This window comes from Bombus affinis, chromosome 9 (genome assembly GCF_024516045.1).
Source record: "Bombus affinis isolate iyBomAffi1 chromosome 9, iyBomAffi1.2, whole genome shotgun sequence".
Taxonomy (NCBI): Eukaryota; Metazoa; Arthropoda; class Insecta; order Hymenoptera; family Apidae; genus Bombus; species Bombus affinis.
This window is the reverse complement of record NC_066352.1, coordinates 6,842,919-6,856,383: the sequence shown is the minus strand read 5'-3', so window position 1 is coordinate 6,856,383 and position 13,465 is coordinate 6,842,919. Positions and strand designations below refer to the sequence as shown.

General features: G+C 33.5%; 1 protein-coding gene and 1 long non-coding RNA gene across 10 annotated transcripts in view; both read right to left on the bottom strand.

Moving 5' to 3' along the window:
* LOC126920752 (neurotrimin-like) overlaps window positions 1–13,465 on the bottom strand; it is a 322,766-nt gene that overhangs the window by 129,488 nt on the left and 179,813 nt on the right. For 6 of the 9 annotated variants that reach the window (XM_050731490.1, XM_050731481.1, XM_050731485.1 and 3 more), the window contains exon 1: window positions 6,192–6,213. The exons of the other annotated variants lie outside the window; for them this stretch is intronic. In XM_050731490.1, the coding sequence (XP_050587447.1) occupies window positions 6,192–6,198 (7 nt within the window). In that variant the 5' untranslated portion in view covers window positions 6,199–6,213. Of the gene's footprint in view, window positions 1–6,191; window positions 6,214–13,465 lie in introns of those variants that run through there. 9 annotated transcript variants of the gene reach the window in all.
* On the bottom strand, window positions 9,199–11,695 carry LOC126920753 (uncharacterized). Its single transcript, XR_007712080.1, has 3 exons — window positions 11,040–11,695; window positions 10,479–10,593; window positions 9,199–9,296 (listed from the first exon to the last, which is right to left on the bottom strand). It is a non-coding gene; the product is annotated as an uncharacterized LOC126920753 (long non-coding RNA).

Sequence of the window (13,465 nt, the reverse complement as noted above, 5' to 3'; positions counted from 1 at the left end):
TATATAATTAGACGCAGCAATATATTTTGGCATCAAATTATGTATTACGTGAACACAGACACATATTTCATGCATACGAACGCTTCGTCATACATTATTCTCTTTGACAGAATACATATATATTTATAACTATACACGTACACATACACTTGTGAATAAATTTTCTGAATAAAAATGTTTCTTACAGATTTGTTTCGTCAACTACATGAAATACATACTACGTCAGGCGTAGGTAATCGATGAGTTCTAAGAAAAGTAGTATCGTCACGCTAGTGGTTATTTCATAATGCACAAATTTAAATAAAATATAAAATAAGATGCAAAATAATGAAATAATTCAAAGAAAATCATTTATATAATCCAATCAATAAACCGTTATATTATTTATACTATCGTTTTTATTTATGTCCAAGTATAAATGAAATTTTTATTTCTACTTATAACCATTTAAATTTGAATTTACTTAAATCGTCATTTTCAAAATATTATATTTAAATAATACTCGGCTCTCTGGTTCTCAAATATAATGGATTTTGTAATCACGAAGTAATAACAGAAGTGCATTCATTGATCGGTGCGCGCCTGCTTGAAAGACTTCATTCCAGAGAGTAGCTCATTTAAATATTCGAGTGCCCAGATTTCTTGACATGATACTAGAAGGGCGCAGATCCGAGCGATTTACAATCCTGTTTCCCTATCCCAAGGGATAAAGCAGTCAATTCCCTCTCTGGCTAAAAAAAATGACACATAAACCCTCTACAATCAAATATAAGTAGAACGATTTATAAACTTCACCGTAATCATGTTAAACGTTTATGAAATCTTAATCTTTAATGCACGATATATATCCGTCGTTTGCTGTTTAATTCCTGTTAACTTCCATCTATGAAACTTCTGGAGAATTAATACATGATACCGTCTGCATATCGAGTTTACATGACTTCATTTCAATTGATGCTTGTCTATAGTGCTAGTTTCAGATTACTTAGTTTCGGAAGTCAAGTTGCATAAGTTTTCATTGAAACATTCAAATTACATGACTTTGCACTAGAATCAAGCTGCGTTCAAACGAATTTCCACTCGAACAAATCTGTAACTGTAGTAATATGTGCCTGGTTAAAGATTTGATTGTTCGTGCGATTGTGTAATGGGTGAAGTTTCATGTCGTGCAATATTGTATGACAGAGAAGGAGAAAGCTTTGTCTTGGAAGAAAGCTCTTTACAATACTAAATATTTACTAGTATTTAACATCAATGAAGTTAAATTTCGTGAGTTAGTAACATACGAGCTTCTCGAAAATAAAACTAACTTCGCTTTTTCTAAGTTTCTCAATTTTATTATCTAGACATGTGATCAATATTGAACTCCTAAAAGAAACAAATTCTTTACTTCCATAAGTTTCTTTATTGCGAGAAAATGACTTTTTAATTAGAATAGCGAAGAAGCCTATCAGTATGAATTTGTAGTAGTTTCAATGATTAGTACCACGATTTGGATTTTTAGAAAACAAATTCAAATCTCATATTGATTCGAAATTGATCGAAAACCAGCGTCTGACGAAACGAGCATATATTTCTGTATTGTATAACGAAAAATTGAAATAATGTTGCAGCAGTGGCACGAAATATCTCGTCGAGGAAGTGACAGATTTTTCTTCAATTGTTCATGGTATAATCCATTCTCTGCGACACAATACTCCGTGATTTGAGGGACGTTTCCGTTCTTCGCTGACGTTCCTAAATGATCCCGTCCTTGTTCGTTCACGTATTTATCAACTTTCAATGATACACAAATATAACATTATGCGATAACGTAGCGTTTATGTCGATAAAAGAAGAAAAAAAACTCCTTTTATTTCCAGACAATAGCAATATGTAGTAACATCATGGAATTTCAAGAAACAATACGTTAAAGAATTCGTTAAAGAAACAATAATATCACGTATGCTTTTCCTCCAATTATAAGCAATGATTTCATTGTTCAAGTTCTTTACAATTGAATATACTCAAATGCCGAAGCTTTTAAAATTTTCTACTACATTGTGGAAGTGAAATAAAAATTCAAATTACTCTCACAAACGAGTATTCTATAGTTGGACGTTAAATCGAAATTCCAAATGTGTTTTCTTTTATTGGGAACACTTTGATCAGGACCGAAACGACGAAACTTAAAGCTCGAATCAATTTTGCTTCGAGGATACTTCCGTTCCACGATCGAATATGTCGTTTGTCTTCCCAGCGTGATTAACTTACGCGTAAGTGAAAAATGGAAGTGGAACGCCATAATTCACGTTGATTCCCCATATTTGAATTTTAAATTCGTCTGGCTGTATTCGCGGTAAATATAGAGCCAAATGTAGACGAGGAGCGCTTATGGTGGTAAATTACTTATCTGAGATACGTCATCGAAGATTGCATTTGCCCTGGCGAAGTAACGCGTTTTCGTATTTCCATCTGCGTGAGTCAAGTATCGAATAAACATTTATGTTCCTTTTCTCCTCGCACCGACGAGTCAACGCCCACGGATGCAAACTTTTACCCGATATTTCATCGTGTAAAATTTCAATTTTCGATCAACCCAACGGGTTCGTGCGCTTCTTAAATAATAAAATTTCTTTGAATCGACGCTAATCATATTTATATAACTCATCATTTTTTAGTTTAAAATTATGACGTTGAATCTCACTCATTAAGAATTCCTTAAAGTTCGTGTAATAAATAGTCAATCTTGCTACGGTCTTTGAATTTTTAAAAAGATTCTAGAATCTTGAAGAAAGTTCTTGCTTATAAGTTACATTGATCATTCGAAGATCGATCACATTTTAATCTCAATCGTTCTTCTACATACATATGCAAATACGATCTTATGAAAATCATCTATCGTCATAAATTACCACCATACAATGGACTCGAGTATATTAACGCCACATTAATTACGGATTGGATGGACTTCTGAATTAGGTCAAATATTACACATTGGAACAAATTTACTCGAAAATATTATTTGGAACCTATGCTGCATTACATTAGGAAGAAATATACAAAACTATTATTAAAATCTAAAAGAAATAAGTAGTGTACGGTGAAAGTAAAAATTGAACATAAAACTAAATTAGTTAGAAAGATCGTATAAGAAATTAATATTTTCTCCTATAATCCTAAATATCGTAGCCTAAGAATATAAGAATATAATCCATTGTAATTGAAATTTGTCCAATAATGTATAATTTACAATATACCACGAGAAACAATCTCTCGTAGAGATTTAAATTCCCTGCATCCTGTTTCAAAAATTTGTCCGCAAGTCTCGACACGTATAATCATCACTTTACCCCTTTATCCTCCACCCAATTCCTATATCCTACACATCCAGTATACTGGAAACATCAGAATATTCTTTGGTCATGGAGAATTCCTATTTTTCATAAACAAACAGTGAGAACCAGTTCTGTACACACCTTCGCGTGGCTCTTTTTCGGTCGGACGTAGTGTGAACAGAGTCGAGTGGTGGCCGCAGCGCACGATGGCGCGTTCATTCGTACAGATAAATTTTCAGCGTGGCCAGGGATACACACAAGGACGGCTTCGTTTTGTGGAGCGTAATTGCCGCAACCGAAATCGATGAATATTTCAGCATATACTGTGTAGCGTGCTTGCACTTCCACGCCTGATGGTATTCGCGCACACGTGCCGTGTCCTCTCATTCCCTCCTCGTCATTTCCCATCCTCTCTAACTCTCGTTGCCTCTTCAGTTTCCTCTATTAGTCTCTACCCCACCACCTATCCCTATCTCTTCCTCTCTCTCCTACAGGTTCTACTCCCGTCCCCCACCACCGTTACCACCGAGACTACGAATATGTTTATTCATGCAGTTATTTATTAGTTCGGGCAATTAGCATTAATTAGCGCAATCTGGCACCGGGTACCATCCCCCAGCTCCGATTCTCGGCACACCGCGACGGATATAATAGCGTTGTGCGGTCGCGATGTTTTAGAGGAAGCGGAACGACGACAGGGCTCATTGCATCGTCGTGTCGCGGCTCGTGCATTTTGCCTTTCGCTTACGCGTGTGCACACCTTGGACAAGCTTCGGCCACGTTCTTTGTGCAATTAGGCGGTCGTCGTTTTGCGGATTACCCGCAAGCGTTTTAGCGCGTGCAACGGCGAATGTACACTATGGTTACGTTCGTTTATGTATGGATTAGTGTTTTTGCTCGGAATTGGGCCAGTGGGTGATATGCGGCTTGAAATTCTGCTTTGTTTTTGACATTGACGCGAACCATGCGCGGTTTCGTGGTATTTGCGTCCAACTGAAGAAAATATGATTTTAAATTGATCATGAACTCTGCAATTTAGGAAAATTGGAGAATTAGATCGTAATAGGATTTTCGATAAGACCCCTTAAGAATCAATAGTTTACTCGTTCCAAAAATTGTCGAAGTCAAATTGAATAGTTACAGCTGTATACGCATAAATTTCAGGAGCGACTTCCAGATTTATTAAATTACTTTCTAATCTGGTGATTTCTAATCTGCTGTAGATTAATCCCTTAAAAATATTATTGTATATTATTATTTATTATTTATAAAAGAACATAGAAAAAATATGTAAATGTTGCAAACAAATTTTGAAGCCATTATAAGAGATTTTTATTATAAAAAAATATTTCGTGAGGTTTGAACCTCATAAACTTTTATATTTCAAATCTATGATTGTAGATATAACTTCAACTACTAGTCTTCCTTTTATACGGATAGCAAATATTCCTCTGGAGTACAATCCTATTGAGTGAAGGGAGAAGGGCCAAAAGCTTGAAAAGCTGTCAAGATACAAGTGAAAACTGAAAGTCACCATTCCTGATCCTCTCAAGTCGTATCGGTTGAACCTTTCGAAATATTAGCATAAACCCGATAAAGGTTTCGAGTGTTACGAGGGAGTAAATTTCCTCGACTATTAATGGTTCTCCTCGCTTTTCTTTGGCCAGTATACGTTAGTCGATGACTGAGTGATATGTGAATCGCGAATTGTGTAAATGATCGCATCTTTTATTTAAAGAAAGGAAGATAATTCATTGGTAAATGCTTTCATTTAGAAAAAGGAGATGACGAAAGGTTCTAACTTACACGATATATCTGTTCAATATATTTCAAATTTATTATCGAATTCATATTCGATTCTAATTATTCCAATTTATATCCTTTTTGTAAATCAATTGTGTAGATAGTTATATTGTACACTATCCAAATGAATATATGTAGTACAGTTTCAATTACTAAGAAAATATAATTTGAAAAATGAAATTGACGATAATAATTCATTATTATTTACTTATATCCGAACGTTTATAACTATATAAAGAGAAGCTATACTTGCTCGACAACATTGCAGGTTTTACACTGAATGAGAAGGTGGTGAAGTGGAATCCTAAATAGGTTTTCAATTAATATCACACTTGCCAACATTTTCAAACATGTTTATAAGTATTTGCAATTACGTTAATTTCTTATTCCCCAATCTGCGTTCAGTTACAAAGGACAATGTGTATGGATACGAAAATGTCTAAGAAAAATTACATAAACGAAAATATTGTTGCTAACACAATAGAAAGATTTTGTTTAGATCGAAAAGCTTTGTCGAGAAAATTATATGGATTTCTAGCAAATCCAAATAAATATATGATACAGACACTCCGATTAAACACTATACTATAAGTGAGAAACAGGTCGGTCAGTTGGGGTCTGTTCCAGTCAGTTAGAGTACGTGATAGTTTGTTAAAGACTCCGTTCAAGTTGTTCAAGTTGTTCAAATTAGTTAAAGTTGTGCAAGTTGTTAAAATCAATTGTGGTTGTTAGTTAAATCTTTAGTTATATTGCAGTCTATTTTGATGAGGGCACGATAAATATCCTCTTATCTGAAATAATTTCCTTCAATTACAATCTAATTACTATTTTCTTATATACTTCCAAAATTTAATTATTTTTATAAATAATTCGCCAGAATTGATTAAAATTTTAATTAGATGATAAAAAATTACTGTATGAGACATTAAAATATTTACATGGGGATCTGTTACATATAATAAAACGATATTTAAAATAAATATAAATATTTAAATAGACTATATGACAAAATATTAAAAGTACCTGCCAATATTTTTCCATTTATGAAATTGCAGATCGCACTAAACCTACCTGTCATTGTATGATATGTATTCCTTTTCTTTGAAATAGCCGTTCCATCGGAAAGAGATCGCTGACCGATCGCACGCGCAGTCAAGCACATTGTGAAATCGGTTCCACCGTCGACGGGATTCGTCGAATAGAAGAAACGGAGGGGTTCGGAGAGCAAATCCGCCACATTAAACGGATCAAGTAGCTAGGTCGCGAGCCAATCTCCAATTATCGTCAACGGTGCAATCGGAGAAGTCTCCTTGACTCATGGCAAACGCGAGTAGCGTCCTTTAATCGGTTATCAAGCAGCCGGCCGCTCGTAAAGTTGACCCGGAAGTAGGATCGGGTCAGGTCAACGATCGCTCGGTGAGAACTCACCGATCGAAATTTTCTCCGCGGGAAGAAAGCCTGCGCGCCCAGAATAATAGGCGTATCGATCACTCTAGGTCGATATGTAATTTACGAACGATTAAACGTGAATCGCGCGTCGATCGAACCGCGTCGATTAAGCTCGAATTTTAGAACGTTCTCGTGAACCGCGACCACGATGCATCGCTGTGAAGTCGTGTCTATGTTCATTTTTAATTACTCGTTACGAATAAAAATAAATTTAAGCAACTGTTTTATAATAAAAAAAGTTTGGAATACAATTATAACGCATAATGGCCAAAATTGTAAAAACTCGAATCGAGTTCTTGGCGTTTTAATATATACGCTGTTCATTATAAAGAAAGATTTTAGGATTATTTTTAATAGTAGAATTTGATTCTGATATTATGTCTTACTAAGAGGAAGTACTTTCCTCTTAAAGTATTCTCATATGACAAGTGCGTGTCTGTCGTTTAGCGATATCAAGAAAAAAAGCCTAAAATGTAATTTAATCGACATGAATGACGATAATGTATAGACGTTACGACGCTGTGTGCCAGAAGTAATACTTTATCTCTTAATCTGTGATGAAATTCTCTTCAAGTATCTGGAAATTCTATAATATTGATTTTACCATGAGCTCGTCTATTTGTTATTCTATTTTGTTCCGTTCAAATATCATAAGTTTATTTTCTATTACTGTACTTTAGCACTAAGCTCAGCTTATCAACTAGCCAATAAGCGAAGTTACGTGGCATTAATTTTAGAAACTATTCAATTTATTATTTCATCGTAAATTCCTCTATCCCCAGAAAAAAAATTGTTGCAGCGCAGAGAATATTCCAGATCGAAAGTTTGCACAAAGTTTTCTTTAGAAGCATGCTCAAAAGATGGTCAAAGGAAACCTTTCTAGCAATAATGCTAAATAGATGCTGTAGTCAATTTGCAGGAGTTCTGTAGAATAATGTAATTTGTCAACACGTTCGCGGCTGATTATTTTATCGAGGTTCTAGTGCAGATAATCACAAGCTTTTACTATTAAAGAAAAAATAATTTGGAGAATCATTTATTTGTAAAAATTTGATCTAAGAATCTAATCGAATTTGACATATTTAGTGTTAAGTATTATACTTTGTGTCTATTATTACTATTATTAATCCTCCGTATATGTGTTTGGACTGAAAACTTGACATTTAAATAATTGAAATAAATACGAGAAATATTCCTTTCCTCAGAATGATAACTATTCTGCTGGTCTAATTTCAGTCATAAGAGAAAGTAATACATCAGTGACCGCTAATGTGTTAGCAGGATTCAATCAAGATTTTAATTAGCAGTAAGTAGAGCATAGCGTCTAATATGTTACATAAGTGCAACAGCCTGATCAATACTTTTCTGGTGGTTATGGGGCAGTTCTTAGAACCACTTTCCAAAGTATATATCTCACTATACCAAGAAAAGGATAATTATTTTCTTATTATTCGTATTTATTCTTCAACTACATGTATTAAAATAAAAATTCAGTAATTTATATTAATGAATGAAAGAATCTGTATAGAAACTGTAACGTCTATGAAGGATGATAAAATATTGAAAGAAGAAAACCTGTACTGTGTATAGCCTTTAGAAAAATGTGGAAAAATAGGAATCTATATCACATATGAAGGTTAACAAAACACGAGGAACGTGTCTATACATAACCAGTAAATTATACCTTGCTATCCACTCTACTATGTACCTACATATATAGGTTTAGGATCAAGAGTTGCAGTGTCACGCGAATGGCACTGGTCGTGAGAATAAATAATTTCAACCGCATAATCACAAACCATATATAATCTCTGTATTGCATGTACGAGTAAATAATTTGCTGTTAGAATGCTGATGAAATACAATAGCCGAAAATAATAAGAACATTATATATCAAGGATTATCGCGACTTGACCCACACAAGTCTACTGTGATATTTTGCTATTAAAACAAAAATTAATTCAGTTCATTCCATACGTCATCTCTCTCTAACCCATCATTTATCTATCCTAACACTTTTCATCCCTTTCGCTATCTATTTCATCATTACTTTACGCTTCTCCAACAGGTATTGCCCTCATAACCACAGGTTTAGTATAGCGAATAAACGAATGGACGAACGAATAAAGCGTTGTGTCCCAACGAGGCTTTGAGTCATGCATGGGAACGCTGGCGGAAAGGTAATCGCTCGAACGTATCCCCCGAACGTTCCGAAGGTACGCAGGGACATTCGCCGAGTTTTATTACTCCTGTTTTTGTCAAGTCCCCTAGGGGACTGGATCGTCGTTTCTTTCTCTTAGCAGTGATATTTTACCATGGTCAGAAGAGACTCGTCTCTTAAGCGTTCTGAACCCGTTGGTCGGATTCGTTTGGCGGAGGAGTGAGAGAAAGGAATAGAGAAAGAGAGAGTACGGGATAGTTACCCGCACTGCAGAATTGCCACTTTCCGCTTTCACCCGCCCCCCGCCATTTTACTCCCCTAATCCCAACGCCATAAATTAACCGGGACGGAAGTTCGATACGTTAGTCGCATTTGTCCACCGTATACCGAAATAAAGAGGAGCTCGCGTAATAATGCTCGTCCGCTATTCCCTACGCTCGATTATGCTAATGCGCGCTTACCTGACGCACCGAACGATCGAGTGTTCCGCGAATGTTTCGGGAAATTACTTCTCGCTACTTGCCTCCTGTTTCGTCTCGTTTCCAAGTGTTGGAGCTGATATCACTCTAAACGAAAAGGAATATAGGGGTATAATTGACTGATTGTGAAATTATAGGTAATGGAATTTGGTAGGAATGTGCATATGGATAGCTTGGAAGTCAATCAGTATAAATCGGTTTTCACCATTTATACTATTTATCGTTATCAAAACTTTCAATTAACCAAGAATTTTAGCATTATAATAAATCCACTAATTAAGTTATTATAATGTAATTATTTAATTATTAATCGAAATTCTGACAACGAAAAAGTATTTACACGGCGTGGAAGACTAACCTACACTGATTAACTTTTGAGTCTTCCATATAGATTGGTTCGAAATTTGGGATACAAATGAGGTTATGGAGATTCTATGGCTCGAAATAAGATAAAGATCAAGAATAATGAAATTGCTTTGGAGGCTTTATTTTCGAGAAAAAGCAATTTAGAAATTTCTAAAGATACGTGAAACTGCTTTATTTTTGACTGAACAGGAAGGACAGTTCGACGAGAATTTATTTTATGTGCAAGAAATAAATAAAAATCGTAAAATAAAATTTTATCGTTTAAGGCCACCAGTAGTATTTCTCTTTAATTAAAAAGTGAGAAATATATGTACATTGTATCTTATGAATCTTAACGAACGTCCATCCTCTTTATCAATGTTTTTCGAGCTTATGTCATTCGTTTTAAAAATTCTGTATCTTATAGATATTCAAATTGATACCCTTTAGTTCAGATAAGAAATAAATGGGAAAATTGTACTAAATTGCAAAACATATAAATCTAAAGTGAATTTGTAATTGATTAGTTAGAATATTAATTTCTACACTTACTTGTTCTACGTATATTCCCTTGAATTCCCTTATGAATGGAAAAAAGAATTATATTCATGATTAAATAAGAAGGAATTTTCAATTCTAAGAGTGCTTCCAGACTATCAATATATATTGTCAATATTTTAAGGGTCTCAACTAAAAGGATCAATATGTACTGTCAATACAATAATGTCGAGAACCTTGAAATAGAATATTATTTATTGTCTCAGAGCATCCTAAATGATTATTACATGTATTGATACTTCACTGCCTCACTCATAAAAGAATTATTTGTAACAACTTCAGTCGTATTTATATAGAATATAGGTGAACAGAAGGAGGTTTCAGAGAAGATATTTACTGAAGATAAAATAAAAAAATCGAACTAACCTTAATTTATCTGAACTGTGGTTATCGTAAAAATAAAATCCTAACACGGAATTTCGCTTTGATTCAACGTTATGGTTACAATGGACGTGTAATCTGATATGATTCTGGCGAACACCTTGAAACAATGAAATATCTATATTCGTATAACAGGTTATATTAGATGCATTTTAATCTGCAAATGTTTCAACTTCTACCTTGAGACACACTAATAACAATTCTGTGTTTTTAAAACAAACCATATCGTTATTTTTAGGAATTTTATTCCTTTCTTTTACTAGCCACGTATCACAAGATCTTAAAATTAAAATATTTCACGTACCGTCACTAATACTGTTTCGTGTTATTTGAGTCAGATCACGAACAAGATAATAAACAATATACTACGATAATAATTAAATATTGACCACAATTAACGCACAAAAGAGTGCGTTAATTAAATTATCTCAATCTGAAGAATTATCATCAGATTATAAAACTAAAAACACAGGATTCTTTCTGGCAATTAACGTAACCTACTTTGCTACAGAAATATCATATATATGTACCTATATACATACTTACATATTTATTTATTTGTTTCTGCAATAAAAACACACTTTAGTCGATTCTGAAACTTAAAATAGACACTATAACATTGTACAAATCATAACTCGATACAGAAAATTCATATTCGTTTCTTATGCCTTACGCGACGCGAATGTTTCCAAACAGCTTTGGTCGTTACGCACGCCACTAGCGCCGGAAGTAATGTAAAACGCAGTTCAGAAGTCGCTCGACACTACGCTAGTCAGCACGGTAGGTAGGTGTGTACAATAGCACAATTAGATAAACACGAAACAGAACTAGGTGTTGTGGAATGGCGAGGGGGGAAATGAAAGCCTCGTCGAATGGTTTCGTGCTAGTGCGATAGGTATGGATGAAAATTTCGTTGCTATCCGCCTAAATGAAATTTGTGCTGTGTTGTACAATCTCTAATTTAGTCGAGTCAAATATTCGCTATACCCTAAATGCCACTACGCGGATTTGAAGGAAGTTTACATTTATGAAAGAATTCTACTGTGTAAAATTTCAAGCATCTCTATTATACATAACCTCCTTTGGTAAGTAGATATTAAATTTTTATTTCGTATATCATATATGTATAAATGACGTTAACTTTGAAAATCGACTTTAGATTCTTATTATACAGGTTATTCTGTAAATTATGACTAGAAATATTTTTATAGTGCAGTCATCGTCGAAATGTGTTTAAATTTTTATTGTAGAACTAGTAAATAATAGTGGTAGCAAGATTTTATTAAACTATATTGGAATTTTTATTGTAAGCAATGCTCACTTATAACAATTTTAATTTTGGAGATGCATTTTTAATTAAGTAATAAAAACTCATTCTTTTCTTGATAAGCTTAGTGTCATTTAATGTTAGAAAAGTAATATGTATTTCACATTTGTTTTAAAAACTGATCTCTATTTTGAGCTGTAATAAATTCAATCAATCTTGATATTGAGTGGAACTTACTACTCTTTTTCTGGATGATATATGAGTGGATTATACTAGTTTATTTATAGTAAATAATATTTAAAAAATGAAGAAATAAAATATGAAAATAATAAAATATAGATAAGAATCATAATTTAAAATATGTTACTTTTACAAATTAATTCAAGAGAAAATCCTGCATAGATATATTATGTAATATTTATGGAAGCACACAAAAATAGCCTTCCACGTCTCAATAACTTTGTATTAACAAAATAAAAGTATCACGCTATCATTTTCAATTTCAATGCAGTTGTAGTTTGATCATGACATCGTGCGGTTCAATTCTATCGTATCGATTATACAGCTACGGTAGCTAATATTAGCCCTGTCATTGCGGCAGTAACTACCTGAAAAGTGAGGAAGCGATACAACAATTACTTTGTGTATATACACAATAAGTAGTGAGAGTTGTTTCAATTACTTTATTTATAAAGATCCGTAATTTCTTTGTTCCCAAAACTGCAAAATTTTTTAGTAAAATTTCATTCATAAGATTTTGTTAATAAATAATCTAGATTTCCTAAAATTTTGTTTATAATATTTAAAAGTTCTTAATACCGTAAAACAAGTGTGAAACATACTGTGAAGAAATTTACAATTCCTAATATATAGTGGAAAATATCATTAGCTAAATACAATCGTGTCGGTAGAGTACAGAATTCAAACATCCATAATATTATAAAATGTTATTTTTAACGATTGCTTATGATAAAATTAATCCTTGTACATTAATTTACATTAATAGCGAACTTTATATCTCCGTCAAACCCATTTATGAATATTTCCAAATATATATTTCTCTCTACATTTATTCTCTTATATAAATCACAGTATGAAAAGAATTTAATAGCAAATAAAGAAGTTAACTTCGGTAGACTCGGAAGTTTTCAGCAATAATAACATGATACTACATAATTTTATACGATAAAGAGGGAAACCTAAGGTAGAACTACGGTTGAAAGGAAGAGTTAAAATAGAATCATCGAAACGTACAAGTGGAATTACTTTGCTTTCAGACCGTTTTACAATTTTTTCTTCTTATTTCTCATCCTTTGTATTTACCGAGTAAACTCTTAACGTTTGATGTGTAGTCTATTTCACGAGTGGAACTAAAATATATCCTTGATATGGAATAGTAAATGTCGATCGTGTGATTTATCGTCAAAGCGTTCGAGCTCTTGCTAGAGACTTATCTTTGGCACGCACTCCACCTCGTCTCAACGTTCATTTCATATTCGATATCGATCCTTTTCGATGAGCAATCGAACGAAGCAGCTTTGCCTTTGCGGACTTTTTCTTATTTATCGTAACGCAAGCGAAAATTAAAAAGCACTTTCCCTTGAAGGAAACACAAATTCACGATACCTTTTACTACTTAAAGTAGAGTATCTGCGAACATGTTAGCTCTGAAGTGAAAAAAATATTTATAGCTTCAGAAAATATT